Source organism: Spermophilus citellus, assembly GCF_964194105.1.
Source record: "Spermophilus citellus genome assembly, chromosome: 10".
NCBI classification, from domain to species: domain Eukaryota; kingdom Metazoa; phylum Chordata; class Mammalia; order Rodentia; family Sciuridae; genus Spermophilus; species Spermophilus citellus.
This window is the reverse complement of record NC_138197.1, coordinates 44,286,810-44,311,376: the sequence shown is the minus strand read 5'-3', so window position 1 is coordinate 44,311,376 and position 24,567 is coordinate 44,286,810. Positions and strand designations below refer to the sequence as shown.

Below are 24,567 nucleotides of genomic sequence, written 5' to 3'. Positions count from 1 at the left end.
ACAAAAACAGTTGAACATGGTTGCACATGTCTGTAATCCCAGGGACCAAGGATGCTGAGGCAGGAGGATCTTCCAAGGCCAGCTTCAGCAACTTGGTGAGAACTTATCTCAAAGAGACTGAGGCTATAGCTTAGTGGCAAAGTGCCCTTGGATTCAATCCCCAGCACCCCCTGAACAAACAAACAAACAAATAAATAAACCCTTCAATATCACATAAAATGGTCCCATAAAATATATCTACAAAAATTCTATAAACAAAACATGTCCACAACTTACAAGCTGAAAATTACAAAGCATGAAATAAATGAAGAAGATTTAAACAAAGACATCACATTCATGGCCTGGAAGACCCAACATAGCAAAACAGGATAGTATACTGAGCAGAAGTTTGGGCCTCTATCAATAACGCAGAGTACTAGCTCAATAAAATAGAGAACCCAGAAAGAGACCAACATGAAGAAACCCAACTGATATTTGACTAAGACATAAAAGCAATTCAATATAGGTAGGGAAGTCTTTAGAAAAACAAATGGTACTGGAACAACTGAACATTTGTAGACAACAGCAAGAGAAACTCAACCTAAAACCTTATACAGTAGTACAAAATTAACAGTATGAATTAGAGATTTAAACATAATAGGTAAACTGTTAAAATAAAATATGAGAGCCAGGTGCTGGAGCACATGCCTGAAATCCCAGCAACTCTGGAAGCTGAGGCAGGAGGATTGCAAGTTCAAAGCCAACTTCAGCAATTTAAGGAGGCCCCAAGAAACTCAGTGAGACCCTGTTTCAAAAAATAAAAGGAGAGCTCAGTGGGAAAGTTACCCTGGAAGGAAGGGAGGGAAGAAGGAAGGAAGAAGGAAAGGAGAAGTGAGGAAGGAGGGATGAGGAGAGAGGAGGGATGGAAGGGAGGGAGGGAGGGAAGGAGTGAGGAATGGAAAATAAAAGGAAGAATAAATATGTAGGACCTACAACAAAGAAAATGAGGAAGGAAGGAAGGAAGGAAGGAAGGAAGGAAGGAAGGAAGGAAGGAAGGAAGGAAGGAAAAATATGCAGGACCTACAACTCAGTGAAGAGTTTTGAGGCACTATGTAAAAGGGACAAAGAACTGTCATCACAAAAATGACACAGATCAACACAACACAAAAATGACACTCCCCACAATGCCAATGTGAAGTTACTCGCGATTACCTCAAAGGCTTGGCAGAGAATTCAAAGTAAACCCATGATTATTTTTATCCTTCTGTACAATACACTATTTAATGTAAGGTAATACTACTTCATGCAGCTCAAAAACTAGGCTCCGAAAGAGGAGGAGTGCTAGTAGTAGCGGTAGTAGTAGTCGTCATTAGGCAATAGGGACTAAATCCCTGGTGATGAAGGCGACTCACACGTAACTGCTGGCTCACCTGTTGACATTTCAGACACTCCACAGTGAATCTTCACACAGTCTTTTATAACATTAAAAATAAGATTCCTTCTTTGTGTGTTATTTTTCTTCAGAGTTTAACTTGCTCCTTTAACCCAATGTAGCCTTGCATTTTATTTTGTTTTGGTTTTCACTTGACTTCTAGAATATTACTCATGGGGACAGGGCATGCAGAAGCCTAAGGAAGGGTAAGAAGTGAGAAAGCTGAATCCAAGGAAAGAACTGGGACCCAGCCGAGTTAACTGGGTCAGTAACACTATCATCCCCATCCCACAGAAAAATAAAGACTACACAGACTGGGATCAGGAAGGTATGAGGATGGGTGCGTTAAGGCCTCAGAAGAAACACTTGTTTAAAAAGCATCAGCTTTAAATGTGTAGAAGATGTGCAGTTGTGTGTGCAGCCTCCTCTCCTTCAACACAAGCCTCTAATCTCCCAAAAGACTGTGCTCCTGCTCCTTGGACAGAGGCAACGTCAGGGGACAAATGTGGCTTTCCAGGTCTTCTCACCCTCACAGTCTAACTGTCCTGTCACTGGAAAGCAGTGAGTGTGCACACAGGAAAAACAGGGCTCTTTCATTATTGAAACCACACTCTCCTTTTCCCAAGTACAATCATGAAAGGACGGCAGATGGCAGACTGCTTGCCAAAGAAGCCAAAGGAAGGTGTGCTTGCATTTCCTCCTGTTTTCTGTATCTCCTCCCAGTTGTGTTTTTATCTCTGAGGATTGAACCCAGGACCTTGCATGTGAAACACTGAGCTACACCCCGAGCCTTACCCTCCTCCTGTTAAAATATATATAATCTCAAGTATATGTGTGTGTGTATATATATATATATATATATATATATATATATATACACACACACTTGAGATAACATTTCAATCTAAACAAAGAAGAAAGATGTGGCTAAGATTTTTCTAAGAGCACAGTAATCAGGAAGCCTCTCTGATGGAGGAGCTTTCTGACATAGAAATCTAGGCTGTGTCCATTTCAAACAGGACTCTTCAGATGAGAAATAATGATTTATGACATCTTTATTCATAGAGATAGGACTAAAGGAGCTTCTCTTGGCATGAATGGCCATAGGCTGACAACTGATTTTCCTCAGTGGTTACATTAAATTTTTTTTTTCCTTAACATGAGTCCTGAGATGTTGACTGAAGCTTTCTCACTTGTGAAAGGTAGCGCTTCCTCAGCTGTGCTGACGAGGTTTCTCCCAGTGTACCACCTTTGGTGCTGAGTGGAGATGAGCTGTGGCTGAAGGCCTTTCCGCACTCACTGTACTTACAGGGCTTCTCTCCAGAGTGGATGATGGCATGCTGGATGAGGTTTGCATTCCTGCAAACAGATGTCCCACACTCCATGCACACATAGGGCTGCTCCCCACTGTGAATCTGCTAGTGCCTCGTGAGGTGTGACCATTGGTTGAAGGCCTTCCCACACTTTCCAGTGTGGATGTCGAAGTCACAAGTGAGTTCTCCTCTGTCACAAAATTCTTTGCATCCATAGGGTTTTTCTCCAATGTGGGTTGTTTAATGCAGGATGAAAGTAGAGTAGTAGGTAAAGCCTTTCCCACATTCACTGCACATATAAGCTTTTTCCCCAGTGTGGATGTGCTGGTGCTGTTTGAGGTGGGACTGAAGGCCTTCCCACACTCCATGCATGTATAGGGCTTCTCCCCAGAATGGATGATGTAGGCTGAATGAGATCAGCACTCTCACAGAAAGTCTTCCTACACTCACTGCACTCAAAAGGCTCACTCCAGTGTGGGTCTGCTGGTGCAACTTGAGATATGACCATTGGCTGAAGGTCTTCCCAACACTCCACACACTCATAGGGCTTCTCCCCAGTGTGGAGGATATAGTGTCAAATAAACCCAGCCTATTGTGAAAGGTTTTGCCACATTCTTTGCACACAAAATGTTTCTCTCCAGTATAGCTCCTGTTATGCAAGACAGAAGTGGAGCAGTGGGTGAAGGCCTTTCCACAATTGCTGTATGCATAAGGTTTCTCCCCACTATGGATTCACTGGTGCCATATAAGGTGAGATCTGCATTGGAAGGTTTTCCCACACTCCAAGCACTCTTAAGGCCTCTCCCCAGTGTGGATCATCTGATGCTGGAGGGGATGTGTTCTCTTAATGAAGGTCTTCCCACACTGTGCCCTTGTAGGGCTACACTCCAGAGTGGATGCATTCATGTCCAAATGAGGAGGCAATTCTTAGTAAAGACTTTCTCCCATTCCTTGCATTTGTAGGGATTTCCCCCTGCATGCATCAAGGAACCTGTTGCTGGTCCACCTGAGTCACAGCTGCCCCTACTTCCCAGAGAAACCTGAAGCCCACAGGTCTCCAGCATCTCATACCAGTATAAGGTCCTCTGGGTCAGCTTTAGCTGCCTCCACTCCTGGGTGAAGGTCACAGCCATATCCTTGAAGGTCACAAACACCCTAAACAGAAGGAGATGAGGTTGGAGGTGGTGTCCAGGGAGGGTGGTAAGACTTGTAATCTCAGGATGCGGCTGGAGGTGTGGCAGGAGACCTCAGGAGGAAGCCTCATTCACCTTTAAGAAACTTTAGAGGCCCATAGTGCTGGAGGACCTGGACAAGCCGCTCACCTGCTCGGGGTCCAGCAGTGACGCCGCCAAGTTGGGCCATGGACAACCCTGCAGCCCTCTGCAACTTGAGCCTCATTCTCCCCGTGCCCAGTGGGAGGGTGGCCCTGGACACCGGACGGGGTACCAGAGGCTGCACCCAAAAGACACGGAGCCATCTTTGTGGCGGCTTAATATAATTTCTTCCTTTTGACTTTCAGAATACATGTCCTTTATCCCAAATGTCCCCAAATGTCCATCCTGGGAAGAGTTTTTGGATTAGTGTCAGATCACAAGAGGTGGAAGGAGCACAGCTAACACCACACTTGGAGGCCTCAGGTTATACTTTTTCCAAAGTAATTTGAAAAATTATTTCTGTCCACAGGAAAGGGTCAATAGAGTGAGGAAGAAAGAGGATGAGACAGATTGAATGGAGGTTGTAGCAAAAGGAAAACTTTGAACTTTCTGGCAATTTGGAACCAAGGAAGCAGAAGATAGAAGAGGAATCAGAGTGAGAATGACAAAGGTGTCCATTTGTCTCTCTTCTGCTTTCAGAAGCAGGTGGGGTGGGGTGGGGTGTAAGGCGAGTGAGCTGGCATGGTGCTGAGAACAGGCAGACAGGCTCCTTTTCCCACTCCCTGATACAGATCCTGGACTAAAGCTACTTCTTCAACCAGTTTTGTACCTACTTGTACCACGGCCATTGAACTTGAGGCAGAAGAAATGCTTGAGTTTAGTTTTATGGGGACTTGTTTGGTTTCTAAGTAGATGAGATGGGATCTAGAAATAAAGATATGGGGGGTGAGTGTGTGTGGGTGTGTGTGTGTGTGTGTGTGTGTGAGAGAGAGAGAGAGAGAGAGAGAGAGAGAGAGAGAGAGAGAGTGAGTGTTCTGGAACAGAGGATCACATGCATGATGGGGATAACAGTCCTCTATGATAGGGCATTTGAGACTGGACCATCCAACCTGGGGTCATCCAGGAGTTATGGGCAAACTCAGATGTGTTGAGGGTGTCTGCAAGAACTCAAGTTTCCCAAGAAGTTCCAGTAAGCCCTGGCAAAGCCTGGGGAACCCAAATTATGAATTACACTAGCAGCAGACGTCAGCTGTAATTGGTAACCACCATCTTAAAAACTGGCTTTGATTTGGATATCAGAATTCACCAGGCCAAAGGTCTATTCCCCACCCCCTTTCTTTGCTAATCTTGTGTATTTTTTCACTTTCTCAGGAAGAGAATTAGGGTTTATTAAAGCTATGTGAGTGACAAAGCATTTTTATCCAAAAGAGACTGCATACTTTTAAAAGCATGATTAAAATTACTGAACTGATTAATACTTTGTCATAGATGGCAAGTTTTTCTCTTCATTAGTTACAGGGGTGGAGCTCAAGAGGAACAGTGTGATATATTAGTTGCATTTTTTTCTTCACATCTAAGTTGAAGAATGTGTTACATTTGTGGTCTTGTTACCTTTATATGTCCTGTTCATGCTTCCTGCTGAAAATCTTAGTGATCCAAACTGGTTCTTAAAGAGGAAAAATCTAATAGTAAATAACTGTCATTCCTGTCCTTGAATGGAGTTGGAATAATGAACAGTCACATTAGCCTTAACCCTGAGGCATATGGGGAGAAATGAAGCCAGAACACTTGATGTAGGAGTGTGTTTAGGGACGTGTATCAGGAAATGGGACACAGGGAGAATGGACGTCTTGCTCTCCAACAGAAACTGTTATGGTTTAGATATATGGTGTCCCCCAAAAGCTCATGTGTGAGACAATGCAAGAAGATTCAGAGGTGAAATGATTAGGTTGTAGAATGTGAAGTTGGGGTTTACATTTTATCCCTGATGAGCAGAATCCTCTTTCTGCCTTCTGGGTGTCATGTTCTGAGCTGCTGTCCCTTGCCAAGTCTTTCCTCCATGATGTTCTGCCTCACCTTGGGCTCAGAGTTATGGAGTTTGCCAACAATGAACTGAACCCTTCACCTTTAAAATTGTGAGCCCAAACCATGGTATATATATTTATATATACACACACAAATATATAGTATTTATAGTATATAATATTATATACATGTAAACCTGTGATTTATATATATATATAAAACTGTGAAAAAAATATATATATATATCTCCATCCTTTATGGCCACTCATGGGGGGAGAAAAAACAAGGATTTGAAAGCATTTTGAGGCACTCTTTGTATTTGGTATTAGCTGATTTACTTTATGTAATAGGCTGTAACTGAACATCTTGTAATATGTTTTAAACATAATTTCCATAAAATTTTATAAATGGAAAATACAGGAAATATAGTTAATGGAATTAAGATGTTAAAGGAATAGAGATAAGACCATTGATTCATTCAGAAAGATGATGACTATGGGAACTTTTAATACCAGGCAAGTAGGGATGACCATACTTTTTTATATTATTATTACTACTTTGAAAATATTTGGAGTTTCTTGGACAAAATTAGTGATTTCCAACAAGTTTTCATATAGCTGTGGGATTCTTCTGGAGGTTAAGGGTGGACTTCAGAAGGACGATGGGAAGATGATCATTAGGCTGGATTATGGGACTGCAAGTTCTGTCTATACAACACAAATATGAAATATTTATTATTCTGACACTTTGAAATGTTTGGATATGATATCATTAGAAAAAGGACTATACTGCAAGCATAATATTTAAAAATATTTTTCTGGAATATTTTTAAGGATCTTTTCAATTCAAATATGTTACAAGTTTATTGACTAGAATACCCAACCCCAAATTTGTGATACCAAGAGAACAGATGGGCTGGTTTCTGGGGCCCTTCTTCTTCAATCAATAAAGGAAGGTATTTGAAGAAAATACTTTATCAATTTTAGCTATAGGACTCTATGCATCTATTGCTGGTATTCTAGACTCTAGAACTGGACAACCAGAGGACTTGAGGTTATACATGATGTTATAAAATGCTTCTGGATGCTTAATAAGATCATGTCCAAGATCAGAGCCCAGGCAAAGCCTAAACAGGAGCCCTTTAGTGTGGGGAGGTCTTCTCAGTGTGCTCATGAGTAGAGTGAAGCATCTAAAAGCAGGAATGGAGTCAAATTAAGGTAGCAAAGGCTGTGGAGAGAAGTCAGATCTACATCCTGTTTCCTCTGTTTTTATTATCCTGGTGATTTATAGAAAGACTTTTAATCTGCTTTTATTATAGAGTTCTTCATGTATAAATGATATTTTTGAATTGAGTTTTGAGGGTCTCTCTTGGACCAGAAGAAAGGACAGTAAGAAATTAATGAAGGACAGTCTTTTCTGTTATTTAATTTTAAAGATGCATCTGAAAAGATTAGCTATAGTAGGGTTAGGCAATTGTCTAAGGAACGAAATTGTTTCAGATTAAGACTTATTTTAGGCCTTTTTTGAAATTCTACAAAGAATTATAATTTTCCCAGGCTTTAACTTACCTTGGGAGCTTTGAAAATATTGATGCTCAGGCAAAACATGACCAATTAAATTAGAACCTTTGCAGAGACTTGAGCTTTAGATTTATTTTATAACTTTCCCAGAAAATTCTATTTTGTTTAATAAGGGCAAAGAATCTCTGTGTTGAAGTAGTTTATCAGAATTTAGAAATGCTAAGTATCTACCACATTATTTGTTGTAAAATTAAATTTGGAATTAAGTTTATCAAAATTGTTGGGTTGAGAATAACACTTTCATCCTGCAGTGTGGAGACACTGTGAATGGAGGTATGGTGAAAGTCTTATCTGCCAAAGAAGAGAATAAAATTTTGTTGGCCAAGTTTTCCTCTGGACTTGAGATATTCCTTTTTTTATAAAATTGAAGAAGAGTTTGCATGTTTGAAAATGTAGAAGTTAATTTTTATTTTTAGACATTATTGATTCAGCCATAAGTGACACATCTGAGTTTAATCACTATTGATTCTTTAGAAACTCACTTCTGGAAACCACAAAGAGACAGGAAGCCTATTTTTCAGGTTATATGCATGTTGGAAAAAATAATGATATAAGTGCTCATTACAACTCCACATGGCTAGCTAAGGGCAATTCAAACTATAATAAAAGATCCAATATCAAATGTTTATGAGTAAGGGTCATTTTATGAATGGAAATGAAATTAAGACACTAATTTACTGTGATCTGGAAATATCTGCATCAAATAAGTTGGATCAGAATCTCTGTAAATTGTAAATGAGCAAAGTAGGAGTCAATGCTTCTCCCCAATTCCCACCATGATGGATTTCTGATGCCTCAAAAATATCCATATTTCTTTGTTTAGTTCAGTAGAGAAGTAGATGTTCTTTTTCATGAGATACAGTCGATTGGAAATATATTTACAAATTGCTTACTGAAGTACTTTATGAAGTAAACTGTATTTTCTGATGTGTCATCATCCCAAATTTTGTTATTTTCCTACAAAATTGTCTCCTAGGATTAGTCCCAGAGAGCATTCCTCATACAAATCCACCTATGAAAAATTTACCATTGGATAGTGATATGAAAAAAAAACACAGAAGCTATACTTTTACTATCAATACCATCTAAAACAAGCTTTGACAGTGATTTTAAAGAAAAATTCAAACTTATTATATATTTAATATTTATTGGTTGATATTGCACATTGGGAGAGAATAACATGGATATAATGTTTTTTCAATAAATAGCTAGAAATATTATTCTAGGAAAATGGCAGATCTTAAAAATACTGTTGATACTGTTGTTGAAATCTTAAGGAAATCACTCATGAGAGGAAGGACACCTGTATAGCTGCTCCTAGTGAGAAAGTAATGAAAATTCAAATCAGATTTTTGAAATGTCTGCTAACAGCAGTAGATATTCTTTGTAAGGCTAAACTGTTTCTTGTAGACTTTTGCAATGATATTTCATTTAAAACCACCTATAGGGATTGATTTTCTTTCCCCGATTCAATTCAGGAAACAAACCTATATTGATTGCCTATTTATATGAGGCATTAAGTTAGATGATAGACATTACAGAGATAAATACATTCCCTATCCTCAAGGTCCACACACGTGGAAATGGGAATGGGCTAAAGCAGGAAAATAAATAATAGAGCAAGACACACACACACACACACACATACACATACACACACATTCTCTCTCTTTCTCTCTCTCTCTCTCTCTCTCTCTCTCTCTTTCTCTCTCTCTCTCTGACTAGAATGAATACAAAGAAGAAAATTTTAAAAATTTATCATTGTTGCTTTGATAATTTATCTCAATTGACTAGGTTTGGGAACTAAAAAATGATGAAGAATTATTATAACATTTCTGTATTGCCAAATTTTTTTAAAAAAACAACGGCATAAACATACTTCATAATGATATTAACATAACAATCTAGGTTTTAATTTTTTGAGGATTCTGGATTTTACCACTTGATTCTAAAGCAAGTTGGTGTAGTATAAAAATAAATTGATTTTAAAAGTATTCTTTACTTAGTAACAATCATTAGGTAAAATATTCTAAAAATTATTCCAAAATGAATGGTTAAACTGACAGTAAATTTTGCAATGACATCATTTCTGACAGAATATTTAAACTCATAGTTGGCTTACTTTTTTGGAAAAATCACCCTAAAGTTACCAAATATTGCTTCTTGGCAACAACAACAACAACAAAAAGGTCAGTAACCAGTTATATAGTATAGTTTTCCTTTAGTCAGAATTTCACAAGTTATATTTTTTCTAAATCACAATATTAATTCAAGTCATTTTGAATTACTATTTCCAGAGAAATTGGCTTCTCAGAGAAGAAAAAGCAATTGAGATTGGTCATGCCAATACCTTTTCATTGTAAATGACCTGGCTGACAAGCTGAGCATGAGGCCTGCTTCTAAAACCATTTCTACGGTTTTGCTTTTCAGTTCTGCTTTCAATAGTCATGATTTATACTGAGCTACCTCATTTCAGAATAAAATGTCCTCTTGATTTTTCTCATTATGCCATATACTGCAAAATATTTAGTTCCAATAAGGTTTTATTGAAATAGGAGCTTTACTAATCACAAATGATATACTTACTTTTTTGGAAACAATGGAAGACAGGTCCAGGCCAGTAAATCTGCATTGTTGGTTGCACAGTCAGTTCCAAACAGTTTTATAGTGAGCATGGATTCCCTTGGAAGTGATTTTATTTCAAGAGGAAAATTGATCCTGAAAATAAAAGAAGTAACGTAATTGATTCAGTCATAATGGTATTTTTGTAAATATTTTCTTAGAATATCATGATCTGGAACAAAATTATTTAACTATTTGAATTGAGGTATCCTTTGAAATTTTCTAATTCTATAAAAATAAAAATATAGAAGACATAGGGTAATGAAATTCTTTACTCAATAAATGGTAATTATATTTATAATTTTGACATATAGTTGAATTTTTAAAAATCTATAATAACTTCTGTATTTACCTTCAAGTTATTGGAAGCATGGAGGAAAGAATGACTAAATTTGTCTTAGAGGGTTGGAAAAAGGAGATGATTTGAAAGAATTCTTAAGAGGAAGGTGGGCTGGCTATAATGAGATGGAGATTTGGAAAAGAATATTCCAGGAAGGGAAAGGTATACAGAAAAGGGCATGTGTGCATAAAAAGACCAGACATATCAGTTAGGGTGAGTGGCTCACTGCCGAGAGTACAAGAGATGAGTTCAGCTGGCAAGAGAAGTTTTGAAGGATACAATTAGAAAGATAAGTGTTTGCCAGAATGCTGAAGAGCTCTGCCTGCCAGGCAAAGAAATTTGAACTTTTCCCTAAGGGCAGAAGGAAATATTTGAAAGAGAGATCCAGAAGTATAGAGAGTTGTTTTTAATTTTAAATTTGGACTGTCCTTGGTGATGATGAGGCCTGGGATTATGGAGGATGATCGCTGAAATGTAATGCCTGTGCAGTCCCTGGATATGTTAAGGTCAAGGTGCTCTTATCTCAGGTTCTGATGGATTGTAGATAATGGAGGAAAAAGAAAAGAAGAGAAAAGAAAAGAAAAGAAAAGAAAGAAAAACCAGCTAAGGATAAATAGAATTGTTAATGGCGAGGAAACTTGAATTTCAGTGTTGAAGCCATCCATATATGTATGGGAGGGTCTAGAAGGTTATACATGATGTATACGTTTGGAGGGATATTATGTGAGTGGCATGAGTGGCTGTGAAGAAAGAGCTCAGAAACCTGATATTGTTCCCTGAGATTCCTCCTTGTGGGCAGGGAGACAGCAGCTTTTCTTTCTGTCCTGGAGTTATCTTGATTGAGCAAAAGTGATCAAGGTTCTTTAACAGGAGCCTCAAGAGAAGCATAATGTTTAGGAAAAAAATATATATGAAGCAAAGAGACAGAAAAAATATTTTTCAAGATGCTGAGATAGAGGAATATGTTTACCAGAAGATGAGAATTCTAGGGCTAAATGGGAGAAACGGAACAATGATTGACAGACAGGGGAAGAGTGAGAGGATCTGAGTCATCAAGGAAGAGATGACTAAAGGAAAGTGACTAGAAGCTTGCCTTGGATGATACTGATGGTGTGAGGAGTCTGGAATATGAGTAGAGTCCACTGGCCTTGTAATTTATAATTGGACTTTGATGTCAGATTATCTGCATAGCAGGTGATTATTAAAGGACTGATGATGACCAAATCCTATTGTCCAATTAAAATGTGCTGACAAGGTTTGCCCCCACTACCACCATGGAGGGCTCAGATATCAAAAATCTTCTCCTACTAGGAGTTGGCTTTCTGATCTAGAGGAAGGTAGGCTGGTTATAATGAGATGGAGATTTGGAAAAGAATATTCCAGGAAGGGAAAGGGAAAGGTATACAGAAAAGGGCATGTGTGCATAAAAAGACCAGGCATATATTAGTTACGGTGAGAAAGCAGGCCTTCCTCGGTTTTCAAGTGAAACCTTTGTGACCCCCTTTTGCAGTTCCTGTGCAGCATCCAGCCTCAGCGACAAGGGAAAAATCAATTCAGCCCAGTGACCATTGACACTTGACTGGCATCATAGTACTGGAATAGGACAACAAAAATTCAATGGAAATTCCAGTTTTTAGATTATGAAATAGCAAGAAAATTTTAACTGACTGATAGGTAACAGAGAAGAAAGAGGAAATTGACATGGAAATAATGAGCACAATGTGTACAATTCAGGTCATGATGTCATGAAGTTAATATTAACTGTGAAATACTAATATATAAGCTGTGTGTGGGGAGGATGATTCCAAATTTTGGATGTGTGTGTGTGTGTGTGTGTGTGTGTGTGTGTGTGTATGTGTGTGTGTGTATTCAAAAATTAGCCCTATTGACAAATTAGATGTTCCTCCTTAAACAATATATTCATTCAACCTTTCTAAAATTTATTTTTCATTATCCATAAAATGAAACAGCTATTAAATAATACAATATTTGGCAAATGGTAGGTTGTATAATAGTAGAATATTCATTTATCCCATCAGTAATTTAATAGTTTATATTAACCATTGTGCCCTGAAGTCTCACCTATATCAAAAATACACTTTTTGTGAACTGATGAAACTCAATTATAGTGAAAAGTAAGGGATAGGAATAAAGGAAAGACTATAGTGAGGAAAATATTTTTTAAAACTGGAAAATTTATATTTATTAAAATATTAAAATGTTGGCTGGGCGTGTGGCGCACATCTGTAATCCTAGAGGCTGGGGAGGCTGAGACAGGAGAATTGTGAGTTCAAAGCCAGCCTCAGAAAAAACGAGGCACTAAGCAGCTCAGCGAGAACTTGTCTTTAAATAAAGCACAAAATAGGGCTGGGGATGTGGCTCAGTGGCCAAGTGTCCCTGAGTTCAATCCCTGGTACACCCCCCCCCCAAATTAAAATATTACATGCTTATATGTCTAAAACTAAGTCCTTTCTTTTATATTCTTTCATACTCATAATGCTTATTACAGATAAAGTGGACATATTTCTTAGCTTAAAAATGTTCTGAAATGCAACATAAAATGTTGATGATACCATGGAAAGCACAGTAATTTCTTGGATGTTCTTTCTTTTACCTATAATTGACTTTCCATTAGATTTTCATATTTCTGTGTAGGATAGAAGCTGAAATTTCACTTTATTTCTATCATAATGTAGAATGATCTTTTTCCCCCATTAGATTGAGCTTTTTCATGTGTAACATCACTTGTTAGTGAGCTTTTCATATTAAGAATGACCAAAATTAGATAAGTTACAGTTCATAGTTACTGCCAATATCCATTCTTTCATTTTTATAATAAAAATAAATACTTCTGTGGAAAGAATATATGCGTTCTAAATAGTTATTCACTTTTGAATATGTATGGATTTAAAGAGCCAGAATAATATCACAGGCACTGGAAATCTTTTTTTTTTTTAAAAAAAAAAAACTTCTTCATGTCTGCTTAAAAAACAAAGAAAATGAATCCTTTGTCTATATAAAAAAGGATGAAAAAAACTTCATGGGACAATTCAGTAAGAGGAGTCAGATTGCTTATTTTATCCAAGGAACTGACACAGAAGGATCTCAAATTTTAAATATATTTTTACCTTACTATACTGTTTCAAATGAGTAATTACTAAAACTTTTATTATAATTTTTCTTATATATAATATCATTTTCCTAAAAAGCAAAGTGAATTTTAGTAGTGAAAATGTGGGAGATCTAAAGCTTCATTGTTTAGAACTCTCCTATTAATACAGGTATAAAATGGAAACACCAGACTAAACAGATCCTTGACTCCTGCAAGGACTTTGACTTTTGCCAGAGTGAAATGGGACAGGATGACATTTTGGGATTTTTTTTTAAAAAAAACAAGAATGGCAGGGGCGGGCTTATATTTTTAAAGAGATTTGTTTTAGCTGTGGTGTGAGAAGAACTCTAAAGGTTAAAGAGGAGTTGGAGATCATCAGATGACTATTGAGGGCACATACAGGAGACTTGATGGTAGCCCAGACCAGAGGTAATTGGAAGTAATGTGGATGTATTTTGAGAAGGATGGCCAGTAGGATATCCTGGACATGGGGTTAGAGAAAGACAATTCAAGCTAAAAATTTGGACCTGGACAATGAAAATGAGAACTGATTGTTTAAAGCAGGGGGAACAGTTTAGAATGTAAGACTAGCAATTTCATTTTAGATACATTGAGTGGGTAAGTGTGCAGTCCGTGACTGATGTCTGGGTTGGTGATATAGATTAGATAGTTGTTGGCATTATGTTTAAAGGGTGTGACTTTAAGGAAAAAAAAAAAAACTAAGGGAGTAAGAGCATATACAACGGAGAAGAGTGAAGGACCAAGATCATGATGGGTCTGGGAGAAGAAAAGGAAGTGGGAGAAGGAATGGCCCGTGGGGTTGGAGTGAGCCAAGTGGAGTGAATTTCAAGATGGAGCGTGAGATCTCTAGTGCTTCTGACAGGCCACAATGACACTGGAGGAATCAGCATTGGATTTAGCTGTGCAGGTCACTACTAAGTCTGATGAGTGATTTTAGTGAAGCAGAAGTGATAAAAACCTGATTGAACCGATTTTTAAAGCAGAGGGAAGAAACTGAAGAAAGTGAAAACCTGGGAAGCTTTTGGCTATAAAGCAGAGGAAGATAAAGGGTTGACTGCTGGCAGGAGATGAGATGAGGTTCAGATTATTTTTGGTTACTGTAAATATGAGCACTACTCATGGGCTGTAAATACTCTTCCCAAGTGTTCACTTGTAAAAAACAGTAAGTAAAACACCAGCCCAGGAGTGGGAGTGGGTCTGAATGCCAGTTTTTCCATTTACTAGTTGTGGGCCTTGGGACAAGTGAATTAATTTCATAAACATCAATTTTATGGTATATAAAATGGGAATGACAATACCTGCCTCATATTTTTGTTGTAAAATTGATACTAGATAGTATAATTTGAAAGTATATTGTGGTGGTTAGGATATATAAGGTGGCCAAAAATCTATGTCAAGCCCTACTAAACCACAAAGTTTTGTCCTTAAATTTGTAATCTAGCAATGAAGTGTGCTCTAAATTATAGTAAAATGAGCACAGGTTAAGGAAGTATATAAGGGCATCCAGCAAAACAGTAAATAAATATGTTTAATGGAAATGAAATGAAAAATAATTCTAGGATGAAATAACTAACTCTATTGGAGGAGCAAAAGAATCTCTCATGGGAAAAATAACACTAGAACAGTCTTCATAAAAGAAAAATATATCCATGTGGTTTTTTGAAATTATTTTTAATTTATTCTGATTTTTTTTCTATGAAATTGACTTTAGAATTATATTTGTTTCTTAAATGTCTATATGACATCACGAATCTGAGTTGAAAGTAAATATGATTTTTGGAAATAATCAGGAATAACTTTTAGTTAAGTCAGAAGAATAATTTTAGTGATTGAGTTGGTTAATAACACTTTCAAGGAGTTATGTGTTACCAAAAATGTATGAATTTGCCCAATAACATTGATGGGATTTTTACTCTAACTTCTGCTGCTTTAGCTGCTGAAGATTGAAGAAAATTTTAAAAAATCTTGCATTAGTTGGTAGAAGCAAATAAAAATATAAACAAACAAGTCCAATAAGTACCTTCAGAGAGAAGTTCAGAGTTCCAACCAAGGAACAAAAGCAAAAGTAGATAGTTTTATCTAGTGGTACAAGAAGGGTTTATAAAGGAGGTGGAAGATAATTAGGTGTTCTCAAGGTAAGCAAGTGGCAGCACTATATCTTGTTACATGGAGGACTCCTAGTAGAGATGTGACTCCTCGGTTCCTTCTAAGATCAGAAGAAGTCAGTGGATAGTTGCTGGTGCAGGGCGTGAGACTAATTCTAGGAATCAAGGTACAGAGAGTAGATAGGGGCCAAAGCACTGTTACCTTAAAAGACTTGGAAAGCCACTGAAGAATTTTACAAGCAGAACTGATTCAGTACATGAGAAAGGGTGTTGTAATTGAAAGTTAGGTCTTTGGCCAAAAGAATTTAAAAAGTTCAAAGGAGAAATAAAGATTGTAAAAGTCCCAGAACAAAAAAGATTTGGTTGAGGAGGTGAGTACCATGCTACTTGAGAACTGAAGGTCTTACACTATGTTTCAGGGCACAGTCTCCACTGAAATGTGGTGACACCAGAGCAGGATAATGCTGCTAGCACCATCCGCTGATTTCTAGAAGTCACGACACATATTTTTTAATGGGAAAGCATAATACTGGGAGTCAAGTTATTTTCCAAGAAAGCTAGACCTTCTGAAAGAGCTGAAGGAAAATGGGCTGGGAGACATTTTTTATTTGAGATGGCAGACCATTGATCTCAGTGAAGCAGCAGAGATCATGGAAAAATGACTGACAGGGAGTAACGCAGTGGGATACTGTCATGGGAGAAGAAAGAAAAGCAGCAGTAACCTTGAAAATGCCCAGGATGAGGCCTGTGAGCCCCCTGAGATTCTACTACTTGGGAGGAAGAAGGCAGGGAAAGCTTGAGAAGGTACTTTACCCTTTTGACATAATAAATCTCTACTAGAGGAGGAAACAAGAACTACTCACCCTAACTTACATATGAGTTTGCACAATACATAGGTGTTTATTGTAAAAATGTCTTGATTACTTAAGCAAATATGTAATTGGTTTGTGAGAGAAAATGGAGATTACATATATCATTAGGCAATTTGTTTTTATACATGGATTTTCCCCAGCCCTAACTCAAATATCCCTGTTACCCAAAGTGTGTGAATGATTAATAACTCTCTCCTTTATCTAATTTTCTTTTTTTTTTCCCCTCAACTCAATAGTGCGGATTGGACACTTGTCTAGGTTTTTAAATGGACATTTAATCTGTTGAATTGCCCGTCAGATATCTATTAGCACTAGCATATTTATCACACCACTGAATCCCATCAACTGGCATCATCTATTTTTTTTTTAAATCACTCCCTTTGCTAACAAAAAGAAAAAAAAAGGAAAAAGGCTGACTTTTATTAGATAAATGATCCCGCTAGGATAATGATTGAACTTACGTTTCATTCCAGTTGACTAAGAAAAAAAATAATTTTTTGACTGGAATATTTCTGTAGTTTCTCACTTGGCACAGCTTCTTCCCAGCATATGTAAGCCAGCAGGAGAAAGAAAATGCTTTATAGCTAAAAAGAAACAACATTGATTCAATAAGCTGAATGCTTTAAAGGAAATAGCTTGCTAAATGGGTCAATTATTTTTATAGTCTAAAGTCAAATGATAAAGTGGTGTTTGCTTGTATAAAGTGTGCTTTACAGGTTACTTTAAGAATTTATATTGCATATATCAGCAAGATTGCAGAGTAGGAACACCAAGGCCCACCTTTCCCTGTCCATAGCCACACCAGTTCAACAATACACTGATCAATTCCCTTTGTGGGAAATCCAGAAACCAGTGAAGAGGCTCCTATACCCCTATACCCAACGTGTATAGGAAGGCACAAATAGCCACATCAAAGCTGATAGGAAAATTCATGCCACTCACTTGCCAGAGTCCCTCCCCAGGCAAAGAGGGACATCATGGAGGAAGTTCCCCACTCCTGGCTTTGCCCTGGAGACTGAAAGAGAAGACTGGAACTTATATCTAACACCAGACTTCGTGGGGGCAAGACGATTCAAGGGACTTGTTTCCCACATCTCATTGTAGGCAGGAAAGGCCACCACCAGGTTGGGGACTGCTGAGAGCAATGACAGTGGTATGAACTAGCACATCAACATCATGAATACCCCAACTCAGCATAAAAGGAAGAGGAAAAAATTTCTTTCTTTCTGTCCATAAACTTTTTAAAAAAACATATTTGAATTTACAAACATGTTTATTTGTATTTTCTTACTGATTTTTAACTTATCAAACTATAGAAACTGAATGAAATCTATATTATATAGGTTATTTGAAGTCTGTTTTTGGTCATTTAAAATAAATGTTTCATGTATGCTTGAGAAGAATTTGTATTTCTAAATTGTTTCCTCTAGCGCACAATACAAATTTATTGGATCATGCTTGTTAGTTGTATTTGCTCATTCTTCTGTATTTTTCCCAATGTGTCTCATTAATCTATCAGTTCCTGAGAGAGGAATATTTGATATCATTCACCATTATAGTAACTCTGTCAATCTTTCCTTGCATTTTTGTCAACTGTTTTACTTTGTTTCATCTTTCTAGTGAATTGAATATTTCCTACCATGTAGTGACTTTATATTTAATAATGATTTTTGATTCAGAGTCCATTATGTTAATCTATATATCAATGTTTGGTTGGTGAGTGCAAGGTATTTATATTGAGAGATATTGCATATGTCTCCCATACATTTCTTAACATGGTAATGTAATGAGCCAAGTTTATAAATGAATCTTCAGCAATATGAGTGAAAGATATAATTCCACACATGTGCTTTCTGATGGCAAAGGATATATGACAAGCAGTCTGCTAGATGCCGTTTAATTCTTCATAAAGAAGACACTCTCTTGGAGAGAACAAATTTTAGTTTGTTCATGTGTTCACAGGCTCTCATAATAAAAAATGTCAGATCATTTTTGCACAAAGATACTTTATTACATAATATGCATTACCGTACACATTAGGCATTTATGCATAATTAATCTGGTATTCTACTTGTCATAACATAGTATTATACTTTATGAGTGACTTAAGGGATTTTTAAAAATAATTTTCACTGACTTTTTAATATAACCTCTTCATACAATGTGATTCTACTTTATTAATTATTACTAGTGATAATTTTTACAGTTGCTAACCAACCTCTTTTCTACTTCCATTAATTGCTATAGACTCAATTTTATAGATGTTGGTCCCCAGGTTCTCAAACCCTAAGTTTATATCTCTACTAAAATATCTTATTTGCTCTCTGAGTGTCTTCTTTCTTTACAGTCATCACTTCTTCATCTTATATTCCTGTCCTCTGAAATAACATTGCAGCCTAAGTATTCTTGCTTTCCAGGACCCAGGTGGCTATCTCACAAACCAAGGCCAACTTGTTCTTCTTTTCAAGGGAGTTTGTTTAGATACTTTCAACAGATCTTTTTTGAGCATCTATAATAACCTAGGAAATGTTTTGGAGACTACAGGTTATCAAATACGGTTGTACACACAGATGTGCCTTGTCACATGAATTTTATAAAAGGTGACAGAGGAGAAGGAACTAATAGTATGCAATTACGAAGATAATAAGCATGATGCTATATATAATATATTATATATATATATATATATATATATATATATATAGAGAGAGAGAGAGAGAGAGAGAGAGAGAGAGAGATGTTTATCTCATCATGGAGTAAGATAAAGTCACTTTCAATCATAAAGAGGAGAAAGCTAAAGAAGAATTTCTTTCCTGTATCATGAGAGATTTAGCTTAAATATGGATGGATTCTTAATCAGTATAATGAAATCATGGAAAAATTGTTTAATCAACTTATGATAAGTAAGATGCATTCTCATTTATCTTTGATAACTTGCATGGAGCCTTCACTGACAGCGGGTCATAGAGTAGGTCATAATGCAGTTTTAAATCCATCAACTTTTTTTATTTTGGAATTCTGAACTTTAATAAATTAGTTTCAACCACTGCCATTAAATCTAGTCTTAATGACTAAAGTCAGAGAGGCAATTGCCACTTTGTTATTTTTGTGCCCTAGTTTGTTAATACTTATGCTTCTGGAGATACCTCTGGCTTAGTTCCTTCTTTGTTGCTTCTTTCCAGTGTGGTAGCCTGCCTTCAGGATGGTCTCTAATGATCCCTCCTCCTGGTATTAAAAAACCTGGTATCATCCCTTCTCACAGTATCAATATGAGAAGTTTTGGTGCCAAGATGAGGTTAGAGAAGATGGCTTCTTCTCTCTCTGTGCCCCTTGCTCATGAACTCTCTTTCCCTACTGGATAATTTGCTCTGGTATATAAACAATTGCTCTGTCTTGGGCAAACTCAGAGACAACTCAGTGGAAAGGAATCCAAGTTTTCAAACCTACACACCCTGAGGAACTGAGGAGTGTCAACAACCAAGCAAGTGATCTTGGGAGTAGATTCTTCTGTCCCAGTGAAGCTTGAGATGACTGTGGTCTCAGTGGACAGTTTGACTGTAACACATAAGATCTTGAGCCAGACCCATCAACTTAAGTTGCTCCCCACATTCTTGACCCTCGAAACATCAGCTAGTCAGTGTTTATTGGACTAATCTGCTAAATTTGGGGTAATTTGTTATGTAGCAACTGATAGGACACTAACAAACCTACAATAAAATTATAATTTGTCACTATGAAAAACATCTTACTGGAACCTCTTCTGTCAGAATTTCTAAGGTGACTGGACCATGGACTGCCTTAGAGAAGAAGACCAGTGGTTTATTTCCTCCTATTCCAGACCTGGTTGTGTAGTTTGTTCTTCTAATGAATGAATGGGATAAATTTACTTCTTTTATCAAAATTCTCATTTATTCATTGATTATAGATACTTTTGTAGAAAAAAATATTATTTGGTATTTATAATTTATGTATACACACACATACCACCTCTATGTAACTATGTTAAAAATGGTCTAAATATTTTCTTTCCCCATATAGGTCTAATGTAGAGAAAGATGAAAAAGGCAAGTTTGATAGATATATTATATTTATACAAACACACAATGTGTTTTAAATCTATAGATGCATTTGATGTTTATATATATATATATATATATGTGTGTGTGTGTGTGTGTGAATATTTATATATTGTATAAACTTATATTACATGTATTCTCCTCTATTTATATAATTACACACAGTACTTGCTCTATACATATAGCTTTACCTATATTTATCTAGAGATTTTACATTTGAATTAAAATTAAGTGATATATTTTGGTGGCTAGAAAATTATAAGAAATACTTTGTTAGAGTCACAATGTATAATATTATATATCAGCCCTTTAAAATTCATCATAAAATTAGGAAAGAGAAAAATGTATAAAAGTACCATTCCATGAATTTGGAAGAAATTTGTGTGTGTGTGAGTGTGTGTGTATGTGTGTGTAGGTTTTTATTTACATAGGTAATATTTTTCCTTAAATTGACTTTGTAAGCATTTACACAGTTTATTTATTTGCAAAAAATGTCATACCAAGCAAAATTATTTATCGTTACTAAAATTATTCCTTTCAGTTTTTTTGAGATCCCAAATGCATTACGTATAATATTTTCACCAACAAATTAGTATTCTAATATCAACTTTAATTTAATCAGTATTCTTCTATATGGGTAGTCATAAGAAATTCAAATGTATTATGCTATTTTACTCTAATTATTTTAAGAGAATACTACGTCATAGATTCAACCTAATATCCAGAGTTATTTATGCATAATTGTGGTTTCTTTTATTGCAATTCAAGTAATTCTTGGCTAATTCTCACTATATCAAGGTATTAATCTTACAAAATATCTACCACTCAATAACTTGATAAGAATCAGAGTGTTTTCTTTTTCATTTTGTAAACTAACTCACTCTTTCTCTCTCTCTCTCTCTCTCTCTCTCTCTCTCTCTCTCTCTCTCAACATAAGTCATTTAAATCCAAATACTATAAAGACAATTTTATAGTAGCCATTTAATAGGATGAGTATTTTCTATTTCCACAATGATTATTGACAACAGCAATTCTTTTTAATATGGAGGAGACTGGAAGAAGTGGGGAAATAAATGACCACTGAGAATCGGAACTTTTAAAATGTACTTTTACCAATAAAGATAAGTTTATGCCAATTAATTTCCAAATTTGTATGAAATACTTGCTCCTGCAAATGAGAACAAGATAAATTTTGCTCTAATTGGAAGTTGTGTGAAAACTAATTACCCCTTTTGTGGGAAAACCTGCCACCACTCACCTGCCCATCCATGCCTCAGGAATGTTGTGTACCGCATAGACTGTGAAGCTGAGATGGGAATGGAGTCCAGGATTTACACTGGAAACGCTTCCAGGTGCATTTACAGGCTGAAAATCAGCGTAAAAGCTGTGACAGTAGACATCAATAAGCTGGTTGATGGATGTGGATAGTTCAGTTGTCACTTTCTCTATAAAGCCTAGGGGAGAAAAAGGTAAAGATCAGGACATCTGTGAGGGTTATATTTATCATAAGCTATCAATCATGACTTTGAAATTCCTTATGATAAAGTTTAAGTAAAATTTAATTAAAATGACCTTTACCAACAGGAGCCAATTAACCATCTGTGTCTCTGAATGCAGTCTGGCTTAGGTGCTAGTAGCTTAGCTATCAATAGTCTTTCTTACTTTCAGCAGTAGACATTTTGCAAACATGGTCTTCTAGTCACCTTCTACTCACTTTAGAATTATTTTCAGACAAGGAATATTTTCTACATATATAAATGCTATCTAGAGAATTAATCATAACAAGTTTGATTATGCTATGTTGTTTATTATTAACTAGCACGACAGTGTGCTGGTGTTAAAAAAGAATGATGATACTACGTGACTGGGATTTGAAACAAGCTCAAAATGAAGGATTTGTGATGCTTACTAAATCTCTTCAAAATCAAAGCCTCTCTTGAATTTTACCATTAGCTATTTAAAACGTTTATTGATTATTACTGAAAGAGATTTGTCATGAATGAAGAAAAATGACTACGTGTATGGGCTATGAGTTTTCTCTTGGTAGCTGTGGAGATGTTGAGAGAACAAGTAGGCACATCATTAGAAACATCATTAGAAATGATGTTCTGAAGATCTTCTGTAATTCCAAAATATGCTGGACCAAGTCACTTGGCCCAGTTGTTTGTTTAAACACATGCAACTTCCTCTTAAGTTGTTTTTGAAATATGTTGCTTTTTGGTTTCTAGTTGCTTTGAGAAAACAATGGTACAAAGAGCTAGCTTTTCCTTTAGTAGTCAGATCTGCACCTGTTCTGGGGCACGTGATGTAGTACTTCAGGAAAGAGGCCAGATTCTGCATGGAGCTTCTTCTTGCCCCTCAGGGCTCTCTCCATGCTTTATTGTTCAATACCTGCTATTATTCACAAATTTGTACAAATTTTATAAGAGAAAAAAATTTACTTGTTTACTGCATTTCTTATATTGTGCCCTCTGTTGAAACAGCCTGAGGTGGGAGGGACTAGCAGAGTCCCAATTTAAAAAAAAACTCCAATTAAATTGATTTGAAAAATTATCAACAACAATAATGAAGCGGAACAGTAAAATAGCATAGAACAGTATTAAAACAAGCCTCATCAATCTCTGGAGGCTAACTAACAGGGATTTTCCTGGACCATAGGAGTCAAAGAATTAAAAATGTACAGAAACATCTTTTCTCCCAGTCCCCAAATTGTACAGAAGCAGGAAGCACAAACTTCTTGTCAATAATTCCCAATCTTGTGCATATGTGCTAATGATTATCTATCTAAAAAGAATCATAGAGCAGGGTTAGAAATATTATTAATTCAAGTCCTAGCACATACTTTGGGGATCCTTAATCATTAGGATAATTACTCAAATTCTATTTGTGTGTGTATGTGTGTGTGTGTGTGTGTGTGTGTGTGTGTGTGTAGAAAGCTAGTTCTTATTTGCTTCTTTGAGTTGTTTAAGAGATGTGTGCATATGCATTGCACTACTTTCCAGAGCTCTGAATGAAGAATATACTTTAAATAATATCATCAAAATGTATTAAGGACACAATCCCTGGGCTTGGTGGAGAAATATGGTGAAATAATGCATATCACAACTGAGATACTCCTGGAAAAGAATTATAGCACCATGAAATAAAGAAGCAATGACAATGTATATTCAATTAAATATAGTAATTAGAATCTGTCATAATTTATCATAGGAGATAAATCTCTATGCAAATTGCTGTACACTTTTGTGGAATTTTATATTTATTTCTCTGAGGAATATGAGGGGAAGAAAGTTCATTACAGCATTCCTAGCAGAAAAGAAGTGAGGCCAGTTCCATATTGACCTTCCTCCAGCTTGTCCACCCCACACACTACTCCTTAGACTCTGTGCTGGTAATATTGTGATGGAGTGTTCATCCCATCTATTCCTCTCTGGTGGGATGGAATTTATGAATAGATAGAACAGGGGCCTTTCCAGTCACTCATTTTTTTTCTCCATACCCTCTGCTGGTGCACTACTTTCTATGAGCGAGGTGGGGTCGTTCCTCAAATATAATCTACTGTCTTCTTTTAATGGTGGGAGTTAGAAAAAAGAGGATATCCTCTGTACACAACTTTTTACTGAAAAGAGTAAGGATGTGGAGGCAACTTGGAGTTATCTCTGCATCCAAGGTTACTAACTGAACATCTGTGAGTCAGTCTCTTTAAAAATGCTTGGAGTGTTCCTGTGCCAAAACCCATCTGCCTGTGCAAACAAGACCAGCCCTGACCACACCCTGCAATGAAGTATGATCATATCTTTTATGTATACTAAGACAACTGAGGATCAAAGGGTTTACTCTGGGGTCACAGAGTTAAGAAGTGGCAGAATTGGGATGCAAAACCAGTTCTGCCTGATTTGAAATTTGGACCCTGCTGTACATCACACACACCCACCA

At 36.6% G+C, this 24,567-nt stretch overlaps 1 protein-coding gene across 2 annotated transcripts in view; it reads right to left on the bottom strand.

Annotated features, from left to right (window-relative positions):
* PIK3C2G (phosphatidylinositol-4-phosphate 3-kinase catalytic subunit type 2 gamma) overlaps window positions 1–24,567 on the bottom strand; it is a gene marked incomplete at its 5' end in the record, with an annotated part of 348,977 nt that overhangs the window by 245,636 nt on the left and 78,774 nt on the right. For both annotated transcript variants that reach the window (XM_081311198.1, XM_081311197.1), the window contains 3 exons: window positions 10,070–10,201; window positions 17,017–17,139; window positions 21,890–22,085. In XM_081311198.1, coding sequence (XP_081167324.1) covers window positions 10,070–10,201; window positions 17,017–17,139; window positions 21,890–22,085 — 451 coding nt within the window. The remainder of the gene's footprint in view (window positions 1–10,069; window positions 10,202–17,016; window positions 17,140–21,889; window positions 22,086–24,567) is intronic.